At 58.2% G+C, this 20567-nt stretch overlaps 2 protein-coding genes across 2 annotated transcripts in view; one reads left to right on the top strand and one right to left on the bottom strand.

The window, feature by feature from the left end:
• Positions 1-1090: 1090 nt before the first annotated feature.
• Positions 1091-20073, bottom strand: LOC137456516 (gastrula zinc finger protein XlCGF57.1-like). Its single transcript, XM_068167981.1, has 2 exons — positions 19896-20073; positions 1091-1983 (listed from the first exon to the last, which is right to left on the bottom strand). Exons 1-2 carry the CDS (start codon positions 20071-20073, stop codon positions 1091-1093), a joined length of 1071 nt encoding a protein of 356 aa, XP_068024082.1.
• Positions 18079-20567, top strand: part of LOC137456464 (zinc finger protein 850-like) — a 262080-nt gene continuing 259591 nt past the window's right edge. Inside the window, exon 1 of the mRNA XM_068167929.1 lies at positions 18079-18173. The gene's annotated coding sequence lies outside the window, so the exon portion shown is untranslated. The remainder of the gene's footprint in view (positions 18174-20567) is intronic.

The raw sequence follows: 20567 nt of genomic DNA, 5'->3' as shown, positions 1-20567 counted from the left end.
GTTGTAGACAGCAATAAGGTCTGCCCTGAGCCTCCTCTTCTCCAGGCTAACCAACCTCAGAACCCCCAGCCTCTCCTCATAGGACCTGTACTCCAAACCCCTCCCCAGCTTTGTTGCCCTTCTCTGGACACCTTCCAGCAAGTCAACATTCTTCCTAAACTGAGGGGCCCAGAACTGGACACAGGACTCAAGGTGTGGACTAACCAGTGCAGTGTACAGGGGCAGAATGACCTCCCTGCTCCTGCTGGCCACACTGTTCCTGATAAAGCCCAGGATGCCTTTGGCCTTCTTGGCCACCTAGGTGCACTGCTGGCTTACGTTCAGCCTACTATCAACCAGTACCACCAAGGTAGCTTTCTGTCTGGCTGCTCTCCAGCCACTCTGACCCCAGCCTGTAGCACTGCATGGGGTTGTTGTGGCCAAAGAGCAGCACCCGGCACTTAGAGAGCCTTGGCCTCCAACCAGACGGAGGGGAGAGACAAATTGGTTTGTTGGACCGCACAGAACCAATGGCCTGGCAAGTTGAACCCATGGAAGGATAAAGCTTTAGTAGATACAGGTGCCCAGAGTGCTCTAACACCATCAAACCATGAGAGGTGGAACCCACCTGTGTTTCTGGTGTGTCAGGAGGATCCCCACACCTGGATGTGTTGGAAGCTGAGTACTGGGATGCAAGCCACAGTTTGCTTTCACTTGGAGGCATGGAAGGAGTCACTGGACTCGATTGCCCCAGAGCTGGAAACATAGCCCTAGCATTTGCAGCAGGAATATCTGAAATAAAAGCAAACAGACAGGATTTGGGTAACTTTTGGGTTTTATTGAGACAATTGGTCAATGGACAGAGGATTTCTTACCCCAGGGAGACACAAAGCATTGGGGAAGAACCAGACAGACCCTGGCAAAGCCCTGCCCAGCTCCACTGGGAGCTCCAGCTGTGCCAACTCAGCACTGTAATTGTTCTCATTAGCAATAATTGGTGTTCAGAAGGCCAGGAGGTGTTTGTTGCTGCTGGTGTCCTCAGTCCCTGAGAAGTGCGAAGGAAAATGGGATGATTTTGGTTCTCAGAGGGGTCACGATTACCCAACAGATTCTAGGTGGATTTATGCCTCCCCTCCAGTGCAGGCTGCTCTCTGGTGTGGATGTAGCGGTGCTTGTTGAGAGAGCCCTTCCGGGTGAAGCTCTTACCGCAGTCAGCACAAGTGAACGGCTTCTCACTGGTGTGGGTGCGGCGGTGGCGACTAAGATTTTGCCGCTGGCTGAAGCTCTTCCCACAATCAGCACAGGTGAAAGCCTTCTCTCCAGTGTGGGTGCGGCGGTGATAAATGAGAGCGCTCCTGTGGCTGAAGCTCCTCCTGCAGTCAGCACAGGTGAAAGGTTTCTCACCGGTGTCGGTGCGGTGGTGGTCAATGAGAGAGCCTTTATGGCTGAAGGCCTGGCCGCACTCAGCACAGCTGAAAGACTTCTCGCCAGTGTGCACACGACGGCGCTCTGTGAGGTTGCCCTTCCAGGTGAAGCTCTTGCCGCAGTCGGCACAGCTGTACGGCTTCTCACCACTGTGGATAAGTTGGTGCTGGATGAATTCAGTACTCCTGGTGAAGGTCTTGCCGCACTCAGCACAGGGGAACAAATGCTTTCCAGTGTGGATGCGGCGATGGGTGGTGAGAGTGGAGCTGTGTTTGAAGCTCTTGCCGCAGTCCCTGCAGGTGAAGGCCTTCTCACTGGTGTGCGTGAGGTGGTGTTGCCTAAGAGTAGAGATGTGCCTGAACCGCTTGCCACAGCAGTCACAAGAGAAGGGCTTCTCTCCAGTGTGGGTGAGGCAGTGCTGGGTGAGATGGCCGCGCAGGGTGAAGCTCTGACCGCAGTCAGCACAGGTGAACGGTTTCTCTCCAGTGTGGGTGCGGCGGTGCAGGATGAGATAACCCCGCTGGGTGAAGCTGCGACCACAGGCGACACAGGTTTCTCTCCAGTGTGGGTGCGGCGGTGCTGGAGGAGATGAGCGTTCCAGCGGAATCTCTTGCCACAGTCACCACAAACGAAGGGCCGGGAGCCAGGCTGTGGGCAGTGGTGCTTCACTAGCTCTGAGCCACCTGGGAAGCTCTGCCCACACTTAAGGCACTGATTCAGCACTTTGGGTGACACTGAGGGACCTGCTCTGGCTTCATCCTCCTCCATACATTCCTCCCCCTCATCCTGGTCACCTTCATCATCATCATTATCCTCCTCTTCATAGTTGTCATTCGCAGCATCATCCTCCACCTTGTCCTCTTTTTTCTCCTCATCCTCCTCTACCTTGGGACTGCACATTGGCTTCTCCAACTTGATCTCTGGGTGCTGCTTCTCCACCCAGTTCTTGCCTGGGTCCTTCTGTGAGGCCATACTGTGGCAGGAAGGGGTCACAGCTCTGCAATAAGGAAGATGGAAGCACCTGAGCCCAGGACCTCAAACCTTCAGATCCTGCCTGGGTCATGACACTCCCTGACTCCCAACACCCAGCTGGAGAAGAGAATGCAGAGGGGACCTCAAACCTTCAGTTTCTGCCACAGTGTGGGCACAGACCTCCAATACCTGTGCTGAGACCCCAGGTTCCTGTGATCAGTGCCCTGAGGTACCCTGGGGCTTACAAGTGGTCTTGTCCCACTCTCCTCGAGCCTGGTGGCATTGGCAGGGTGGTTCCTGGCCTAGGCCCTGTCCTTTGATCTCCCCTGGTTCAGACAATGGAGGCAGCAGCACTGAACAAGGAACACCAAACCACCTCCAACCTTCTCCCACCACCTTCCACATCCCAACCCCCAAACATCACCTCCTGCTCACAACTCACCCCCAGCAGCCTGGAGCATTCATCAACTCCCACAACACCTGATGTGCCTCAAGCTCCCGGAGAGGTGAAATATGCTGCACAGGAGGGGGTGGAGGAGGTTGGGAGCTGCCCTGGGGGCTGGGGTCCTGCTGTTTCCCCACTCTGGGTTTCTTACCTGTTGGGCTGCTCCAAGGGACAGATCTGCAAACTCTGCTCTTCCACAGCACACAGGGGCAGGGATGATGGAGAGAGGACTCAGCCCCTGACAGAGAGAAGTAAAGGGCTCAGAGAAGAGCGCTGATCTGCAAGGGATGACTCAGCACTGCCAAGGACCAGGCAGCACAGCTCAGCCTTGCTGGGGGCAGCTCCCAAGCCCAGCAGCACAGCCACAGCACACAGCCAGGGCTGATCAAGATGGGAGACCTCAACAAGGTTGAGGCCGGATGTGAGGAGGAGGTTCTTCCCCATGAGAGTGGTGAAGCCCTGAAATGGGTTGTCCAGGGAGGTGGTTGAGGCCCCGTTCCTGGAGGTGTTTAAGCCCAGGCTGAATGAGGCTCTGGCCAGGCTGATCTAGTGTGGGGTGTCCCTGCCCATGGCAGGGGGGTTGGAACTAGATGATCCTTGTGGTCCCTTCCAACCCTGACTGATACTATGATACTATGAGACTAAGTGCAGGCTCAGCTCCCAAGCCCAGCACACAGCCCTCAGCACACAGCTGCAGGCCAGCACCACAACACAGCTGCCTCCACACAGCCTCTCCCAGGCCTTGCCTAAAGCTTCCTCCCACTGCCTGCCCAGGCCTCTGCTGCCTGCACCTGCCTTTGCCAGCAGATCTTGCTCTGGCCACAGCTCTCCTCCCAGGTCCTGCCCCCACCCCACACACTGTGCTCACCTTTGACCTGCACACACCTCTCTGCTGCCCACTCCCAAACAGAAGATCACAGCAGCCCTCAGGACACAGACAAAGGGAGCTTCATGCTTTCTCCAGATGCAGCAAAGGGGGAAGGGACTTGGGCAGCTTTTTGCTAAACCTCTTCAGCCCTCACTGGGATGCTGGAGGAGTCTCTGGCTCCTTCCCAAACCTCACACCTCCAGCATCCTTCACACACCTGCAGCCCAAAGAGACTCACTGGAAAGGGTTTGGCTTCCTTCTCTCCCTGACCATTTCTCTCAGCTTGCTCTTTGCAGTTCCCTGGAGATGCCACTCCACATCCCCAAGAGAAAAGGAGTTTGGATGGGAGGGCACAGTGCCCATGGGCTGCTGTTCATCTCCCAGCTGACACAGGCAGAGCTGCAGCACAATTCACTCCTTTCACCTCCTGAAATGCTGCCAGATTCTGCCATTCCCTGCACACACATTTGCCACCTGGGCCCTGGATTCTCTCCCCTTTTTGGGGGGACAAGGCCTAATTCCTACCTGACCACTCCCAGGCCCTTCCCTCATTCCCAGCCCATCCTTGACTGCCTTGACTGTCCCATGGCCCTGTGTCCCCCACCTCCACTGCCACTGCAGCTGGAAGGGTGGAGTGGGAAATGCTGTGGCTGAGGAAGCATCTAAGGAACTGGCCTGGAAGCAGCAGCACAAGAATGGAAGGGGCCTGAGACTAAAGGCTGGGATCAGCTGGAGGGCTGAAAGAACAGCACCAAGCCAAGGGGGGGTTACAGATGAGGGCTGGGGAGGGACCCTGCAGCTACCTCAGGCAGCAACTGATGAGAGGAAGGGGGGCAGAGAGGGAGTGAGACCTCAGGTGACTCCTGCCATGGGGGATGGCTGGGCTGTGTGGCTAGGAGCCCTGAGTGCCTGCTTGGGCTGTGCTGCATGTCAGGAGGGGTCAGGGGACTGTCCTGAGCCAGGCAGGGTTTGCAGCTTTGAGCTTCAGGGGTCAGCTGCTGCCAGCACCATTGGAGGCCAGAGCCAGGCAGAGCCACACAGCTGCTGAACTAAGCCCTCCCACCCCCTGCAGCCTTCACCCTCCATCTCTCCATCCAGTGCTCCATCTCCACTCACTTGCTGCCCTCTCAGAGTCCACAGGGCCACAGCAAGTCCCCAGGCACACCCACTAGGGTCCAACAGAAGCCCCTGGATGAGAACATGGAGGAGAATCCCTGTGGTGGGTGGAAGGCACTGGGATGTCTTACACAAGAGAGTAGAGACCTCCAGAAGGGACAGCAGAGTCCAGAGGGACACCACAAAGTGTCATCTAGCTTAGTTCATTCCCACAAGGCCTGCACCCACTCTCTGCAAAGGAACAGCACAGGATCTCCAACCTCCTTTGCCCTTCCTCTCTGCTCCCAGCAACATCTTCTGGGATCTCTCTCTGCAGAGGAGCTTTGAGGCCTTGGCAATGCTGCCAACTGTGGCCTGCAGCGGCCTGGCTCACCTGGGAGCTGCCTACCAGAATCTGTAACTGCAGCTCTTGGGGATGGGGGGAGGAGGGGCAGAGAGGCATGGGGGAGGGGGAAGGCATTTGGGGCCTGGGGTTCTGGCCTGCTTTGGTGGAGCTCTGGAGGAAGCTTTGGCCTAGGGAGGTTGCTTGGCTCCTGTGGCCCAGGCACACTATGGATTGTTGTGGATTGGATGCTTTGCACTGTAGGATGCAGCCCTGAACAGCACAGCCATGGAAACTGCCCATTTCTATCCAACCCTCTGGCCACAGCTTGGCATCAACTCCTTTCACAAGGCTCAAAGAGAGCCTCTCTGCCTCCTTAAACCTAAAACAATACCCTGCAGAACAAGTTGGAGGAGCTCAAGGGGACAAGCTGCAGAGGGGGCCCAGGGCAACCTCCTGAGCTTCAACAAGAGCAAGGGCAGGGTCCTGCCCCTGGCCTGGCACAATCCTCACAATCAGCACAGGCTGGGGGAGGAGGGGATAGGAAGCAGCCCTGCAGAAAAGGACTGGGGGGTGCTGCTGGACAAGAAGCTGGACAGGAACAGACAGGGGGAGCCTGCAGCCCACAAGGCCAAGGGCAGCCTGGGCTGCACCAAAAGCAGCAGGGCCACAGATGGACAGAGGCCATCCTGGCACTTGGCTCTGCTGAGACTTCACCTGCAGCACTGCAGCCAGCTCTGGAGCCCTCAGTACAGGAAGGACATGGACCTGATGGAGAGGGCCCAGAGGAGGGACACAAAAATGATCAGGGGCTTGGAGCAGCTCTGCTACCAGGACAGGCTGAGGGAGCTGGGGGTGTTCAGCCTGGAGATGAGAAGACTCTGTGGAGACCTAAGAGTGACCTTCTGGTACCTGAAGGGAACTACAAGAAGGCTGCAGAGGGACTGTTTGAAGCCATTGCCTCTGGTCCTGTCCCTGCACACTTACGCAAACTAAAGCAAAGCAGATTGAGATTGGAGGTGAGGAACAAGTTCTGCACCAGGAGGCTGCTGGAACACTGCAACAGGTTGCCCAGGGAGGGGCTTGAGGGCCCAACCCTGCAGATGTTTAAGGTCAGGCTGGACAGGGCTCTGGGCAACCTGAGCTAGTGCAGGATGTCCCTGATGACTGCAGAGGGGCTTCGACTGCAGCACCTTTGCAGCTCCCTGCCAACCCAAACCACTCCAGGATTCTAGGAGTCTAAGGGCAGCCTCCAGGGAGAGCAGGAAAAAGATGAGGCAGAGGAGGACAAGGAAGAGGACAAGGAGGAGGAGAACCAAAATCCCTTCCTAACTCCTCCAAACCTCTGCCAAATTCCTGGAAAGCTCTTCCAGCTCTGCAGAGTTCATTCTGAAGAGAGCTGAGGGAGTTGCTAGGCTCAGGGATGTCTTGCACACTCTGCACAAATGCTCCAGAAGCATTCCAAGTGCCCTCAAAACCAGCAGCACAGCTCTGCTGCCACACAATGCCAGGCTGCAAGGGACCCCAAGGCTCAGCTGCTCCAACCTTGCCAGCTGACACTGCACTGGAAAGGAGCTGGCCCAGCCCCCTGCCAGGCTGAGCCTTCCAACTCTGCCCTGCAGGGGAATCCACCACTGCCCTGGGGAGAGGATTCCAATGGCTGACTGGCAGGGAAAAGCTTTTGCCTCTGCAGGGCACTGTGCCACTTCAGCTCAACTCTTGCAGCAGCTCTTTGAGATCTGCCTTTGGAGCACCACAAACTCTGAAGCACTGCAGTGCAAAGCAGCTCAGCTTCAACTTCCAACTGCCTGAACTCTCTCATTTTAAATTCAAGACAGGGGCCAAGCTCACACCCAGCCCCCAAGCTCAGGAACCAGCAACTAAGGTCAGAGCCAGCTCCCAAGCACAAGAATCCAGATCAGAAATGCAGAGCCAGCCCCCAGGCTCAGAGCCAGCTCCTAAGTTCACATCCAGGCCCCAAGCTCAAGAACCAGCAGCTAAGATCAGAACCATTTCCCAAGCTCAGAGCCAGCCCCTGAGCTCAAGAACCAGCAATTAAGGTCAGAACACTTCCCAAGCTGAGAGCCCCCTCCAGAGCTCACACCCAGGCCCCAAGCTCACAAGCCAGCAAACCAAACCAAACCACGTTGGAAGAGACCTTCAAGACCCATCAACCAATCCAACCTACCCAAACAGCTGACCCATGGCACCAAGTACCCCATCAAGTCTCCAAATAAGGTCAGAACCACAATAATAACCACAATAATAAGCAAATAAGGACAGAACCACATTCCAAGCTCAAGAGCCAGCCCCCAAGCTCAAGAGACAGCCACTAAGGTCCAGAACCTAGATCAAAAGTGCAGACTCAGCTCCCAAGCCAGCAACCAAGGTCAGAACCACTTCCCAAGCTCAAGAACCAGCCCCTGACCTCACAGACAGGCCCTGAGATCAAGAACCAGACCCCAAGCCCAGAGTGAGCAACTAAGCTCAAAACCCCTTTCCAAGCTCACACCCAGCCCCCAAGCTCAAGAGACAGAAAATAAAATCAGAACCACTTCCCAAGCTCAAGAACCAGCCCCTGAGCTCAGAGCCAGCCCCCAAGCTCAGAGCCAGCCCCCAAGCTCAGAGCCAGCCCCCAAGCTCAGAGCCAGCCCCCAAGCTCAGAGCCAGCAACTAAGGTCAGAACCACTTCCTAAGCTCAAGAACCAGCACCCAAGCTTCAGAACCTAGATCAAAAGTGCAGACTCAGCTCCCAAGCTCAGAACCAGCAACTAAGACCACAACCACTTCCCAAGCTCACACCCAGCCCCCAAGCTCAAGAAACAGCTCCCAAGCTCCCAAGCTAGCACCTAAGGTCAAAACCCTTTCCAAGCTCAGGAATCAGCCCCCAGACTCCTGTACCAGCAACAAAGGTCAGAACCAAGCTCCAGAGCCAGCCCCCACAAGCTCAAGAGCCAGCCACTAAGGTCAGAACTACTTTCCAAGCTCAGAGCCAGCCCCTAAGCTCACAACCAGCCCCCAAGCTCAAGAACCAGCTCCTGACCTCAGAGACAGGCCCTGAGGTCAAGAACCACACCCCAAGCCCAGAGCCAGCAACTAAGCTCAAAACCCCTTTCCAAGCTCACACCCAGACCCCAAGCTCAAGAGCCAGAAAATAAAATCAGAACCACTTCCCAAGCTCAAGAACCAGCAGCTAAGGTCAGATCCACTTCCCAAGCTCACACCCAGACCCCTAGCTCAAGAAACAGCTCCTGATCTCCCAAGCCAGCAATTAAGGTCAGAACCATTTTCCAATCTCAAGAACCAGCCCCCAGGCTCCACTACCAGCAACAAAGGTCAGAGCCAAGCTCCAGAGCCAGCCCCCACACACTCAAGAGCCAGACAGTAAGGTCAGAACCACTTTCCAAGCTCAGAGCCAGCCCCTAAGCTCACAACCAGCCCCGAAGCTCAAGAACCAGTCCCTGACCTCAGAGACAGGCCCTGAGGTCAAGAACCACACCCCAAGCCCCGAGCCAGCAACTAAGCTCAAAACCCCTTTCCAAGCTCACACCCAGACCCCAAGCTCAAGAGCCAGAAAATAAAATCAGAACCACTTCCCAAGCTCAAGAACCAGCAGCTAAGCTCAGAACCACTTCCAAGCTCAGAGCCAGCCCCCAATTTCAAGAGCCAGCCCCTAAGCTCCAGAACCAGCAACTAAGGTCAGAACCACTTCCTAAGCGCAAGAACCAGCACCCAAGCTTCAGAACCTAGATCAAAAGTGCAGACTCAGCTCCCAAGCTCAGAACCAGCAACTAAGATCACAACCACTTCCCAAGCTCACACCCAGCCCCCAAGCTCAAGAAACAGCTCCCAAGCCAGCACCTAAGGTCAGAACCCTTTCCAAGCTCAGGAATCAGCCCCCAGGCTCCAGTACCAGCAACAAAGGTCAGAGCCAAGCTCCAGAGCCAGCCCCCACAAGCTCAAGAGCCAGCCAGTAAGGTCAGAACCACTTTCCAAGCTCAGAGGCAGCCCCCAAGCTCAGAGACGGCCCCCAAGCTCAGAGCCAGCCCCCAAGCTCAAGAGCCAGCAGCTAAGGTCAGAACACTTCCCAAGCTCAGAGCCAGCTCCTAAGTTCACATCCAGGCCAAAAGCTCAAGAGCCAGCAGCTAAGGTCAGAACCACTTCCCAAGCTCACCCCCAGCCCCCAGGCTCAGAGCCAGTTTCACAACTTTGCTTATTTCAAGTTCCCTTCATTGCACTTCTGCTAAGTGTCCAAATTCAAGCAGCCAGAGAATGCTTTGCCCTGGAAGGGACCCCAAAGATCAGACAGCTCCAACCCCCTGCCATGCCCACAGACACCTTCCACCACACCAGGCTGCTCAAGCCCTCATCCAACCTCACCCTCAGCACCTCCAGGGAGGGGGCAGCCAGCACCTCCCTGCCCAACCTGCTCCAGGCTCTCACCACCCCCACTCCAAACTATTTCCTCCCAAGCACCACTCCAAATCTGCCCTCCTCAACCTTCAATCCACTCCCCCTCAGCCCATCACTCCCAGACCCTCACCAAAGTCCCTCCCCAGCTCTCCTGCAGCCCCCAGCAGCTACCACAAGGCTGCTCCAACCTCTCCCCACAGCCTTCTCCCCTCCAGCCTCAGACACAACTCTCACAGCCAACCCCCACAGGGGAACTGCCACAGCCCTCCCACCACCCCCAGGGCCTCCTGCACACCCCCTCCAACAGCTCAACCTCCTGCCCCTCTTGGGGGCACCACAGCTGCACACAGCACTCCAGCTGGCAGCACACAATGCTGCCAGCACAAAAACCATTGCAGCAAAAGCCTCAACCTGTGCTCAGCTGCCAAACCAAAGGGACCTCAACTTGGCCACAAGAGAAAGGACCAAACTCAGCCAAGACACTGATCCAACACCCAAGGCTGCACAAAACAACCAGCAACAGCTTCCAGCAACAGCAGACCTGCAGCTGGGCTGCAAAGCTCTGCAGAAGAAAACCACTCCAGAAGGGCTCCAGGGCCCCAGGGATTGCAAAGCCCAGGCTCTCACTCTCCTCCTGCACAAGGAAAGCTTCACTTGCCCACAAGAAGCCAAACACTGCCCCACACCAAGCCATCCACACCACTTGACTTTCAACCTCCTTCAAGCCCTTGCCTGGCAGCAGCACTTCCTCAGCCCACAGCTCCAGCAGCACCACAAGGCCTTGAAGGCTCTCCTGCACTCCACACCTCTCAGACACACCCACACCCCTTGGCCACCCACAACCCAACAAGCTTCCTGCTCACCACTTCTCTTCCCAAGCCTCACCTCCCTTTGGCCCTCTCAGCACACCACCAACTGACCCCAGAAGGCTCCAGCTGACAGCACTGCTTGCAAGAATCCCAGGCACTTCCAAGGGCAGACTAGGAGCCCAGAGGCAAAACCCAAACCTTTCCCCTCTCCACAGGACTCTCTCCCATTTCCCATTCTTCCCAGCACCTCCAGCGCCTAAGATGCATTTGCTCTGGGGCAGCTTCCTCACACAGCCACACAATTGCCTGGCCTGCAAAAGACCTCTCTCAGCACTGAGGCCAACTGCCAGCCCCAACACCACCAGGGACACCAAACCATGGCCCCATGGCCACACCTTGCTGCAACACCTCCAGCCATGGCCACTCCACTGCCTCCCTGGGCAGCCTCTGCCAGGCCCTGACCACTCTGCCACCAAACTCATTCCCCCTCCTCTCCAACCTAAGCCTCCCCTGACACAATTTCAGGACATTTCCTCTCCTTCTACAATCTGAGACTAGGCACAAGAGCCCAACCCCCACCTCACTGCAGCCTCCTTGCAGGGAGCTCCAGAGCCCAAGAGGTCTCCCCTCAGCCTCCTCCACACTAAACACTCACAGCTCCCTCACCTGCTCCTCTCAGCCCTGCTCTCCAGACCCTTCCACACCTTTCTTGCCCTTCTCTGCACCTGCTCCAGACCCTCAAAGTCCTTCTTGGGGTCAGGGGCCCAAAACTCACCCCAGCATTCCAGGGGTGGCCTCCCCAGGGCCCAGGACAGGAGGACAATCCCTGCCCTGGCCCTGCTGGACACAGCACTGCTGAGACTTGCAGAGCACTGCAATTGCTTTGCTCACTTGCAGCAATCATTTCCTTCCCTTCCCAGCTCATTGCACAGCAAACAGCAGCAAGGGAATTGCTTTGTCTGCTGCTGAAGCTCCTCCAAGGAAGCTGCAGGACTTCTCACCACCAAAACCATCAACAACAGGCTGCCCCCAGCCCAAGCCAAACCTTTCAGTCCAAGTCAATGCAGTTCCTCAGCCACAAGCAGACACTCAACAGCTCAGCCTCATTTGGCTGCCTCCCAGCAAGCATTTCCCCAGGGGCAGAGCAGCTGCAGCACAGCAGTCTGCTTCTGACCATGCTTCCTGCCAGCACAGCTGACAAAAGCTCTGCACAGCTCTCAGCCTGCAGCCACACAGCAAAAGCTCCTCCTGCCCTGAGCCTTTCTGTGCTCAGGAGGCCTGCAGAGAAACTGAGAAGCACTCTGCAACCCCCCAGGGAATCTTTGTGCCTCAAGAGATTGCAGAGCACAGAGGCCTTGGATGCCACCACCCCCAGCACAGCCAAACCGCCCCACAGCTGACACCAGCCCCAGGCGCTCCCAAGCTCAGGCTCAGCACAGCACCCACGCCTGACACCCCCACGGCACCCAGCACACAGCCTGCCCACAGCTCCCCCCCGCGCCTGGCCCTCAGCCCAGCCGCTGCCCTTCAGCACAGCAGCCGCCCGGCACCTGCCAGCACAAAGCCTCCAAACCCCCAGGGCTCCCCCACACACCCCCACAGCAGCCTCTGCTGCAAGCCACACCCCACGCTCACCACCACCTCTCCTGCACACAGCAGCCCCCACAGCGCCGCTGCCACCTCAGCTCTGCTGCCAGCCCAGCCCCCAGCACAGGGACACAGGGACACAGGGCCAGGGACAGCCCCTGCAGCCCACCAATGGCTCCGCCTGCAACACAGCAGCAGCCAAAGGGGGCCTGCAGCTGCCCCCACCAGGGGGAGGCAGCAGCACAGCACCACAACGAACCCCCAAACACACCCACCCCGACCCAGACCCACACACAGCTCCCCACAACCGCACCCACCCCCTCGCACCACCCCACCACTCCCCACTCCAAGCCTCACCACCCCGACCCACACCACACCCACACACAGCCTCCCCCACCACCACCAACTCCTACCCCCAAACCCACACAGCCCCACGGGTTCCTCACCAGCCCCTCACACGCCCCTCTCGGACCCCAAGCCCGCACCCAACCTCACACACGCCCCCACAACTCCACAGCCCCCAACAACCACCCCCCACAGCCCCACCCACACCAGCCCCACACCTCACCGAGCCCTCCTCAAGCCCAGCTCCAGGACACAGCCCTCAGCCCCACGGCACCCCAATGCCAACCCCACCAGCCGCTCCCCCAAGCCCCAAGGGATCCCCACCCCAGCAGCCCCCACTCTGCCCCGCGCCTGCCCACACCTACCCCACAGCCCAGGCCAAAGGGGCGCACAGCAGCAGGAAGAGGAAGGACCAAGAGCTCGGAGCAGAGGCAGCTGCCGACTGCCGTCCCCTGCAGCCTCCTGGCAGCCTGGGCGAGCAGAGAGCGATGCAATGGAGGCCCCGAACCGCCCACGTTGCAGCCCAGCCCAGGCGGGGGCTGGGGCCGCAGAGGAAGTCCCGCCCACGCCCGGGCAGCCGCAGCCAATCACAGACGCCGGATTACCCCAACCACGCCTCCAAGTCCCAGCGGGGAGCTGCGGCCCTGCCTCCGCGCGGGGCATGCCGGGAGGTGCAGCTCTCAGCCAGGGCGGCGCCGTCTGGGCTGAGCTGCGCTGCGGGGGCAGGGCTGGGGCACAGCAGCTCCGCAACAGCTCTGACCCAGCAGCTGCGCACAGCTCCCAGGAGCTTTGGCTCAGCTCGGGAAGCTTGCGCAGAGGTTTCCAGGAGCTCCGGAGGATTTTGTTCGCTGAGGATTCTCTGCGGGGTTGGGAACCCAAAACCTCCTCCCAGCCTCTCCCAAACTCTTGCAAAGAGATTTCGATGCCTCCCGAGGGGGCTTGGGGCAGCTCCAGAGGATCTGAACGGCTCGGGAAGAGTTTTTCTGTCGCCTTCCAGAGTTTCCAGCAGGTGCTGAGGACTTTTCCGGCAGTTTTCAGCCTTTTGCAGCATTTCTGAAGGATGTTGGAGACTGCAAGAAGCCAGAGCCTGGCTGAAAGCTCTGCAGAATCAGTTTGCAGGAGCTTGGCAGCCATGGGGATGAGGTTCTGGAATTGGTTTGGGTTCGTTTTGGCACTTTGAATCATTTCCCGAAGCTCTGTGGATTATTTCCAGCCTCTTTTTGTTCCTTTTGAAGCTATTTTCCTCATTTTGGGCTGATTTTAATGGGTTTTGGGGAGACTTTGCTTAGCCTCAGGCATTTTGAATGACTTTTGAAGATAGCTTGAGTATTTTCATCTCCTTTTCCATGATTACTGAAGACATTTTGATCATTTTCAGTCCTTTTCAATGATTTTTTGGGAGATATTTAGACCAATTTGGGGGTTGTCTAATGATTTTTGAGGTATTTTCATTATTCCCAGGACCTTGCAATGATTTTTGAAGTATCTTTACTCATTCCAGGCCCTTTTAGTGAGTTTTTTATGCCATTTTGAATATTTTTGGCCATTTTTAATGTTTTTTAAAGATTTTGATTATTTTGAGGCCCTTTGAATGATCTTCAGAGAGATTTGGATCATTTTTAAGCCATTTTTTACAAACCATTTTGAGTGCCAAAAAAAACCTCCTTAAAATCCTCAACTCTTCAAACAGAGCTTTTAAAGCATCTTTAGGGAGGTTTAGGAGGTTCTAATATTTGGAAAGTGTTAAAATGTTCTCAAAGTGCTGAAACAGGAATCCAGAGGCACAAAGCTGTCAGCTCCCTTGAGCTGCAGCTACAGAATTTGGGGGGTTTGAGATGGGAAGCATCAGGACTGTGGAACCTGCTGCTCCTGGCAGAGTTGATCCAATCAGAGAAGAGTTTGGGTTGGGAAACCCCCAAATTCAGCTGGCAGCTGTGGGCAGGAGGAACATTGCCCTGCTTGAAGCAGAGCCTTTGAACTGCAGCTGAGGGTTCAGAGCTGCCTTAGGAGGAGACTTGAGCCCTGGGGATGTATCCCAATGGGAGTTGTGTTCTCAGCCCCTGAGTGCTGCTGGTTTGCCACAGGGTTTCACAAACAGACTCACTAAGGTTGGAAAAGACCTCCAAGATCATCAAGTCCAACCTTCTACCCACATCTCCATGACCACCAGACCATGTCCCAGAGTGCCACCTCTACTCATTTCTTGAATACATCCAGGGACAGTGACTCTCCCACCCCCCTGGGCAGCCTGCTCCAATGCCTGAGCACTCTTGAAGCAAAGAGATTTTTCCTCCTCTCCAACCTAAATCTCCCCTGGTACAATTTCAGGGCATTTCCTCTTGTCCTGTCATTGGTTACTTGGGAGAAGAGGCCAATATTGGCCTCACTCTGATCTCCTTTCAGGTACATGTAGAGATCAAGGAGGTCTCCTCTGATCCTTCTCTTCTTCACAATAAGCAATCCCAGCTCCCTCAGCCTCTCCTCACCAGACCTGCTCTCCAATCTCCTCCCCAGCTTTGCTGCCCTTCTCTCTCCCTGCTCCAGCACCTCAGTGACTTTCTCATACTGTGATGCCCAAAGCCAAACACAGCACTTGAGATGCAGTCTCCCCAGTGCTGGGGCCAGAGAGACAATCACTTCCTGCTGCTCACAGCCCTTCTGATCCAGGCCAGGATGGTGGAGGTCTTCCTAACCACCTGGGTGCACACTGGCTCATGCTCAGCTGGCTGTCTGCCAACACCCCCAGGCCCTTTTCTGCTGGGCAGTTTCCAGCCACGCTGCCCCAAGCCTGCAGCCTTCACGGGGTTGTTGTGATGCTAGCACAAGAGCCAGTGCTTGGCCTTATGAAATCTTCTGGAACTGACCTGAGCCCAGCAGCCCAACCTCTCCAGACCTCTCTGCAGAGCCTTCCTACCCTGCAGCAGATCAACACTCCCACTTCATGTTGTCTGCACCTTGCTCACTCTTTCATTTCTTGCTGTTTATGTGGCAGAAGATGCAGTCAGAAATCACCTGAAGTGCCACCACCATCAGGGTTTGTCTGGTGAACATTGAAAGGCTTAGAAAATACAGACCAGGGGGAAAAAAAACCCAAACCAACAAGAACACACCTAACAAACACTAAGATGAGCATTAAAACTCCAGCTGAGTTATAGCCACCCTGGGTTTCAAATGTTTCCATGAGCAATCATAGAATCGGTTCTGGGAGCTCTGTGCTTTGCCTTGGCAGGGAGGTGAGGGAGACAAATATCTGCTGCTCAGCACTGACTAGGTCCAGCCCATGGCTGTGGTCATAGCATCATAGTATCATAGAATCAGTCAGGGTTGGAAGGGACCACAAGGATCATCTAGTTCCAGCCCCCCTGCCATGGGCAGGGACACCCCACACTAGATCAGCCTGGCCAGAGCCTCATCCAGCCTGGGCTTAAACACCTCCAGGGACAGGGCCCCAACCACCTCCCTGGACAACCCATTCCAGGGCTTCACCACTCTCATGGGGAAGAACTTCCTCCTCACCTCCAGCCTCAATCTCCCCACCTCCAGCTTCATTCCATTCCCCCTAGTCCTATCACTGCCTGAGATCCTGAGCAGTCCCTCCCCAGCCTTCCTGTAGCCCCCTTCAGATACTGGAAGGCCACAATGAGGTCACCTCGGAGCCTTCTCTTCTCCAGACTGCACAGCCTAAACTCCCTCAGTCTGTCCTCACAGGAGAGCAGCTCCAGCCCTCTGCTCATCCTCCTGGCCCTTCTCTGGACACCTTCCAGCCCCTCCAGATCCCTCTTGTAATAGGGGCTCCAGAACTGGAGGCAGTACTCCAGGTGGGGTCTCCCCAGAGCTGAGCAGAGGGGGAGGATCACCTCCCTTGCCCTGCTGGCCACACTTCTCCTGCTGCAGCCCAGGAGCTGATTGGCTTTGCGGGCTGCAAGTGCACACTGAGAGCTCCTGTTGAGCTTCTCCTCCCCCAGCACCCCCAAGTCTCTCTCCTCAGGGCTGCTTTCCAGCCAGTCACTGCCCAGCCTGGATTTGTGCCTGGGATTGCCTCGACCCAGCTGCAGGACCCTGCCCTTGGTCTTGTTGAACCTCCTGAGGTTGGCTTGTGCCCACCTCTCCAGCCTGTCCAGGTCCCTCTGGATGGATCCCTTCCCTCCAGCCTGTCTGCTGCACCACACAGCTTGGTGTCAGACAGCTTGGGGTCATTGCATCATAGACTGCTGGGATGGTAGGGGCTGGAAAGGAGCTCTGGAGAGGAGGTTCAATCCCCCTGCCAGAGCAGGATCCCCTGGGGCAGGTCCCACAGGAACGCATCCGGCTGGCTCTGGAAGCTCTCCGGCAAGGGGCACTGCAGGGCCTCTCTGGGCAGCCTGCTGCAGGGCTCCAGCACCCTTCCAGCCAAGAAGTTTCTCCTCATGGTGAGGTGGAGCTTGCTGTGTCCCAGCCTGTATCCATTGCCCCTTGTCCTGTCCCAGGACACCATTCCAGAGAGCCTGGCACCACCTTCTTGACAGCCACCTGGATGTTTTCCAGGCCTGGCCCTTCCCAGCCTAAAGGAGTAAGAATCACAGAGTGCCTGTGGCTGGAGAAGACCTTTCAGGTGCAGGTCAGCCATGCCCTGACCCTGGCACTGTGCCAGAGCTGAGGAGCTCCTTTGGTCAATAGTATTTTGCTGTGGGCTGAGGACCAGAGAGAAGATTCCTCCAGCAGTGCCAGAGAGCAGCAAGGGGCTGGGCAGTGCCCAGAGGGTGGGCACAGGACATGGTGAATTGTTCTGCCATCCCATAATCCCTGCAGCTGCACTAGAAGCAGAATGCACAGCCAGCTCCTCCCCTCTGCTCCCTCATCTCTCCCCAGGGTGGGTGGCAGCTGTTGGCTCTCTTGGTTTGCGGGGGAGGGATAGGACAGAAGAGGATGGGAGAGGATGGGAAGGGAGAGGATAGTGATGAACAGAAAAGTCTCATTAACAGAATAACAGAGTTGATAAGAACTTTCTGCTTGTTAGCTGAAATGCTGGAATGCAGGGAGGGGGAGAGGGGTTGGCAGACAGCCTTTGGGTAGATAAGGAGTAACAGGATTTGTCAGTGATTCTCTTCTGTTAGTCTTGGACAAGATGATCTTTTGTATAAGATAAAGGACACCTGCATGATATGTGTACTTCTGCTGTTTTTAGCTAGATAACCTGTGCATAGATAGGAAGCATCTGGACCTCTGTCATTATAGACAGATAACTTCCTGTATAAAAGTTTGCCCAAAGCTCTCTGAAGGCACACAGCTCTTTTGAAATTATTCTACCTGTGTCAGGCGCCAGAACAGAAGCATGATACAAGAAACTTACTGAGTCTCTTGTCTGTCTTTCCCTAAGTGACCTCCTCAAGCCCAGCTCCAGGACACAGCCCTCAGCCCCACGGCACCCCAATGCCAACCCCACCAGCCGCTCCCCCAAGCCCCAAGGGATCCCCACCCCAGCAGCCCCCACTCTGCCCCGCGCCTGCCCACACCTACCCCACAGCCCAGGCCAAAGGGGCGCACAGCAGGAGGAAGAGGAAGGACGAAGAGCTCGAAGCAGAGGCAGCTGCCGACTGCCGTCCCCTGCAGCCTCCTAGCGGCCTGGGCGAGCAGAGAGCGATGCAATGGAGGCCCCGAACCGCCCACGTTGCAGCCCAGCCCAGGCGGGGGCTGGGGCCGCAGACGAAGCCCCGCCCACGGCCGGGCAGCCGCAGCCAATGAGAGGCGGCGGGAGCGCGGCAGCTCCTCCCCCTGGGCGCTGCCGAGGCCCAGCCAGGAGCTGCCCCTGCCGGCCGCGGCCGCCATTGTTGCTGCCCCGTGGGGAGCGGCAGCGGGGCCGGAGCGCGGGAGAAGTGCCGGAGGTGCTGGCGGGCGAGCGGCAGCTGCCGGCTGGTGAGCTGCGGCGGGGCGGGAGGGGCTGAGGGGGCCGGGGAGCGCTGAGGGCGGCGGCAGCGCAGCGGGGAAGGCTCTGGCTGCGTGGGGCTGCCGGGGGCGTGTGTGGAGTTGGGGGTCGGGAGGGGCGCGGGGGGCAGGGGGCTCCGTGGGGCTGGGGCAGGCTTGGGGAGGGTGAGGAATTGTTCTGTTTGGCTTGGGCCAGGGGCAGGGGGGTGCCGGCGGTGCTGGGGGCCGCGGGGTTGGCTCCTGAAGCTCTTGGCTGTTTGCAGTCTGTGCTGTGCAGGATGTGCATTGGGACAGCAATGGGGGGGGGCGGTGAGGTGTCAGAGAGCGGCCGGGAGGGACGGGGTCCAGAGTGCAACTCTCATCCCAGCCCTGCTGCCCGCACTCAGCACCAGGCGGGGCTGGCACTGGCACTGGGGGTGGGAGTGTGCTGGGGCGATGCAAAGGGCTCCGTGGGGATATCGATGGCTGTGGATCAGCTTCACCTCTCTCTGAGCTGTACAACTCCCCCCAGAGCCGAGAGAGCCAACAGCAGTGCCCAAGGGAGCGGCAGCGGTGCCGGAGCGCTGCGGGCGGCGGCAGCGGAGCGGGGAAGGGTCTGGGCGGGCCCCGGGGCATGCTGAGAGCCGGGGAGCGTTGAGCTGCTGGGCCCCGGCGCTGCGCGGGGCGTGCGGAGCTCAGCCTTGAGGTTTTCCTTCCTGCCTTTGTCTTGGAGTCCCCAGGTTCCCACTGCCTGCTGCGGAACATCTTGGGGCTGCCTCCAGTCCTCGCAGCAGCCTCTCTCGGGTTGCACTCAGATTGGTTTGGTCTCAGGTTGGCTTTGAGCTTTTTTTCCCTTAGGCTGTGAGCTGAAGGCAGCTCAGGAAGAAAGTTCTGACTGCAGGCTGGAGAGAGAGGACTTGGGGCCGCAGGAGGAAGCTTGAGGAGGGGTTTGGAGGAGCCCAGAGCGCTGGTGCAGGGCAGAGACACAAATAGGTCCCTGAGCCATAGCCGCCCCCAGCGCTCCCCGGCCCCGCAGCCCCTCCCGCCCCGCCACACCTCTCGACCCCGCAGCTCTATCGCGACAGCGATGTCAGCGCGCACAGCCCAGGCACTGCTCCAGCGCTCCGCAGCCTCTTGCCAGGAGGCAGCCACAGTGGTGCCCGCGGCCGGCAGGGGCGGTTCCCTGCTGAGACTTGGAGGCGTGGTTGGGCTGTTTCGGCGGCCGCGGCCGGCAGGGGCAGCTCCTGGCTGGGCCTCGGCAGCGCCCAGGGGGAGGAGCTGCCGCGCTCCCCGCCGCCTCTCATTGGCTGCGGCTGCCCGGCCGTGGGCGGGGCTTCCGTTCGAGACTGCTCCCTGCTTCCGCTCCCCGTCCCACGTGGCCGCAGCAGCCGGAGGGGCCGGGCCGGGGTCTCCCTCCCAGCGCTCTCTGCTCGCCAGCAGCCTGCCGGGGCCGGCGGCTCCCTGTGCGCTGAGCTCTTCCTCCTTCTGCTGCTCTGCTTCGCTCTTGTCCCGGGGTCGAGGTGGGGTGAGGGAGTCTGTGGGGCTGAGTTGGGGATCGTGGGGTGGGGATCAGGGAATGCTCTCTGCGGGGCTGCGAGGGGTCGGGAGGGTCGCTTGGTTTGGAGCAGGGTTTGTGGGGCAGGGGTCGGTGGGGCTGCGGCGGGGGAGCCTTTGCGGGGATCTAGGGGGAATTGGTTGGGGGTCCGTGGGATCCGGGGGAGATCCGTGGGGTACGGGGTGGGGGTGGGTTTGTGGGGTCCGGGGGAGCTCTGCACGCTTGGCGCTTGGGGTCCATGCGGTTGGGGGAGGGGGACGTTGTGACTGTGTGGACCTCTGTGCAGCTGTAGGGGTCTGTGGCGTGTGGAGGGGGTGGTCGTGGGCTAGGGCAGAGGTGTGCAGGGTCGCTGGGCATCGTCTGTGCTGTTCTGGGAGGGGTCTGTGCGGTTGCGGGGCCGCGGGTGGGGTTGAGGTGGGGGCTCGGTGGGGTTCCTTGTGCTGCTGAATCCCCCTGCTCGGCCAGCTGCAGACTCCCTCTGGTTACTGCTGTGTCGCAGCAGGAACCATTGGTGCCCTGCAGGCACCCATTCCTCCCGCTCTCCCTTACCCTCCCTGCTCGCTGCTGCCTTGTGGGGGCTGCTGTGGCCAGCAGGGGTCGTGGGCAGCGTGGGGGCTGGGCTGCAGCAGAGGCTTCTCTGCGGGGGGCTCTGGGGGGTTGGAGCCTTTTTGCTGGCAGCTGCTGTGCTAAAGGGCAGTGCCTGGGCTGTGGGCCAGGCTCAGGGGGGAGCCCAGGCTATGCCCTGTCTGTACTCAGGCTGTGCCCAGGCAGTGCCCAGGTTATGCTTTGACTGCGCCCAGGCTGTGCCCAGGTTATGCTTTGGCTGTGCCCAGGCTGTGCCCAGGTTATGC

The sequence above is a fragment of the Melanerpes formicivorus genome, unplaced genomic scaffold (assembly GCF_026170545.1).
Source record: "Melanerpes formicivorus ecotype bairdi unplaced genomic scaffold, bMelFor1.0.p_v2 SCAF_126, whole genome shotgun sequence".
Taxonomy (NCBI): domain Eukaryota; kingdom Metazoa; phylum Chordata; class Aves; order Piciformes; family Picidae; genus Melanerpes; species Melanerpes formicivorus.
This window is presented reverse-complemented; position numbering and strand designations above follow the sequence as displayed.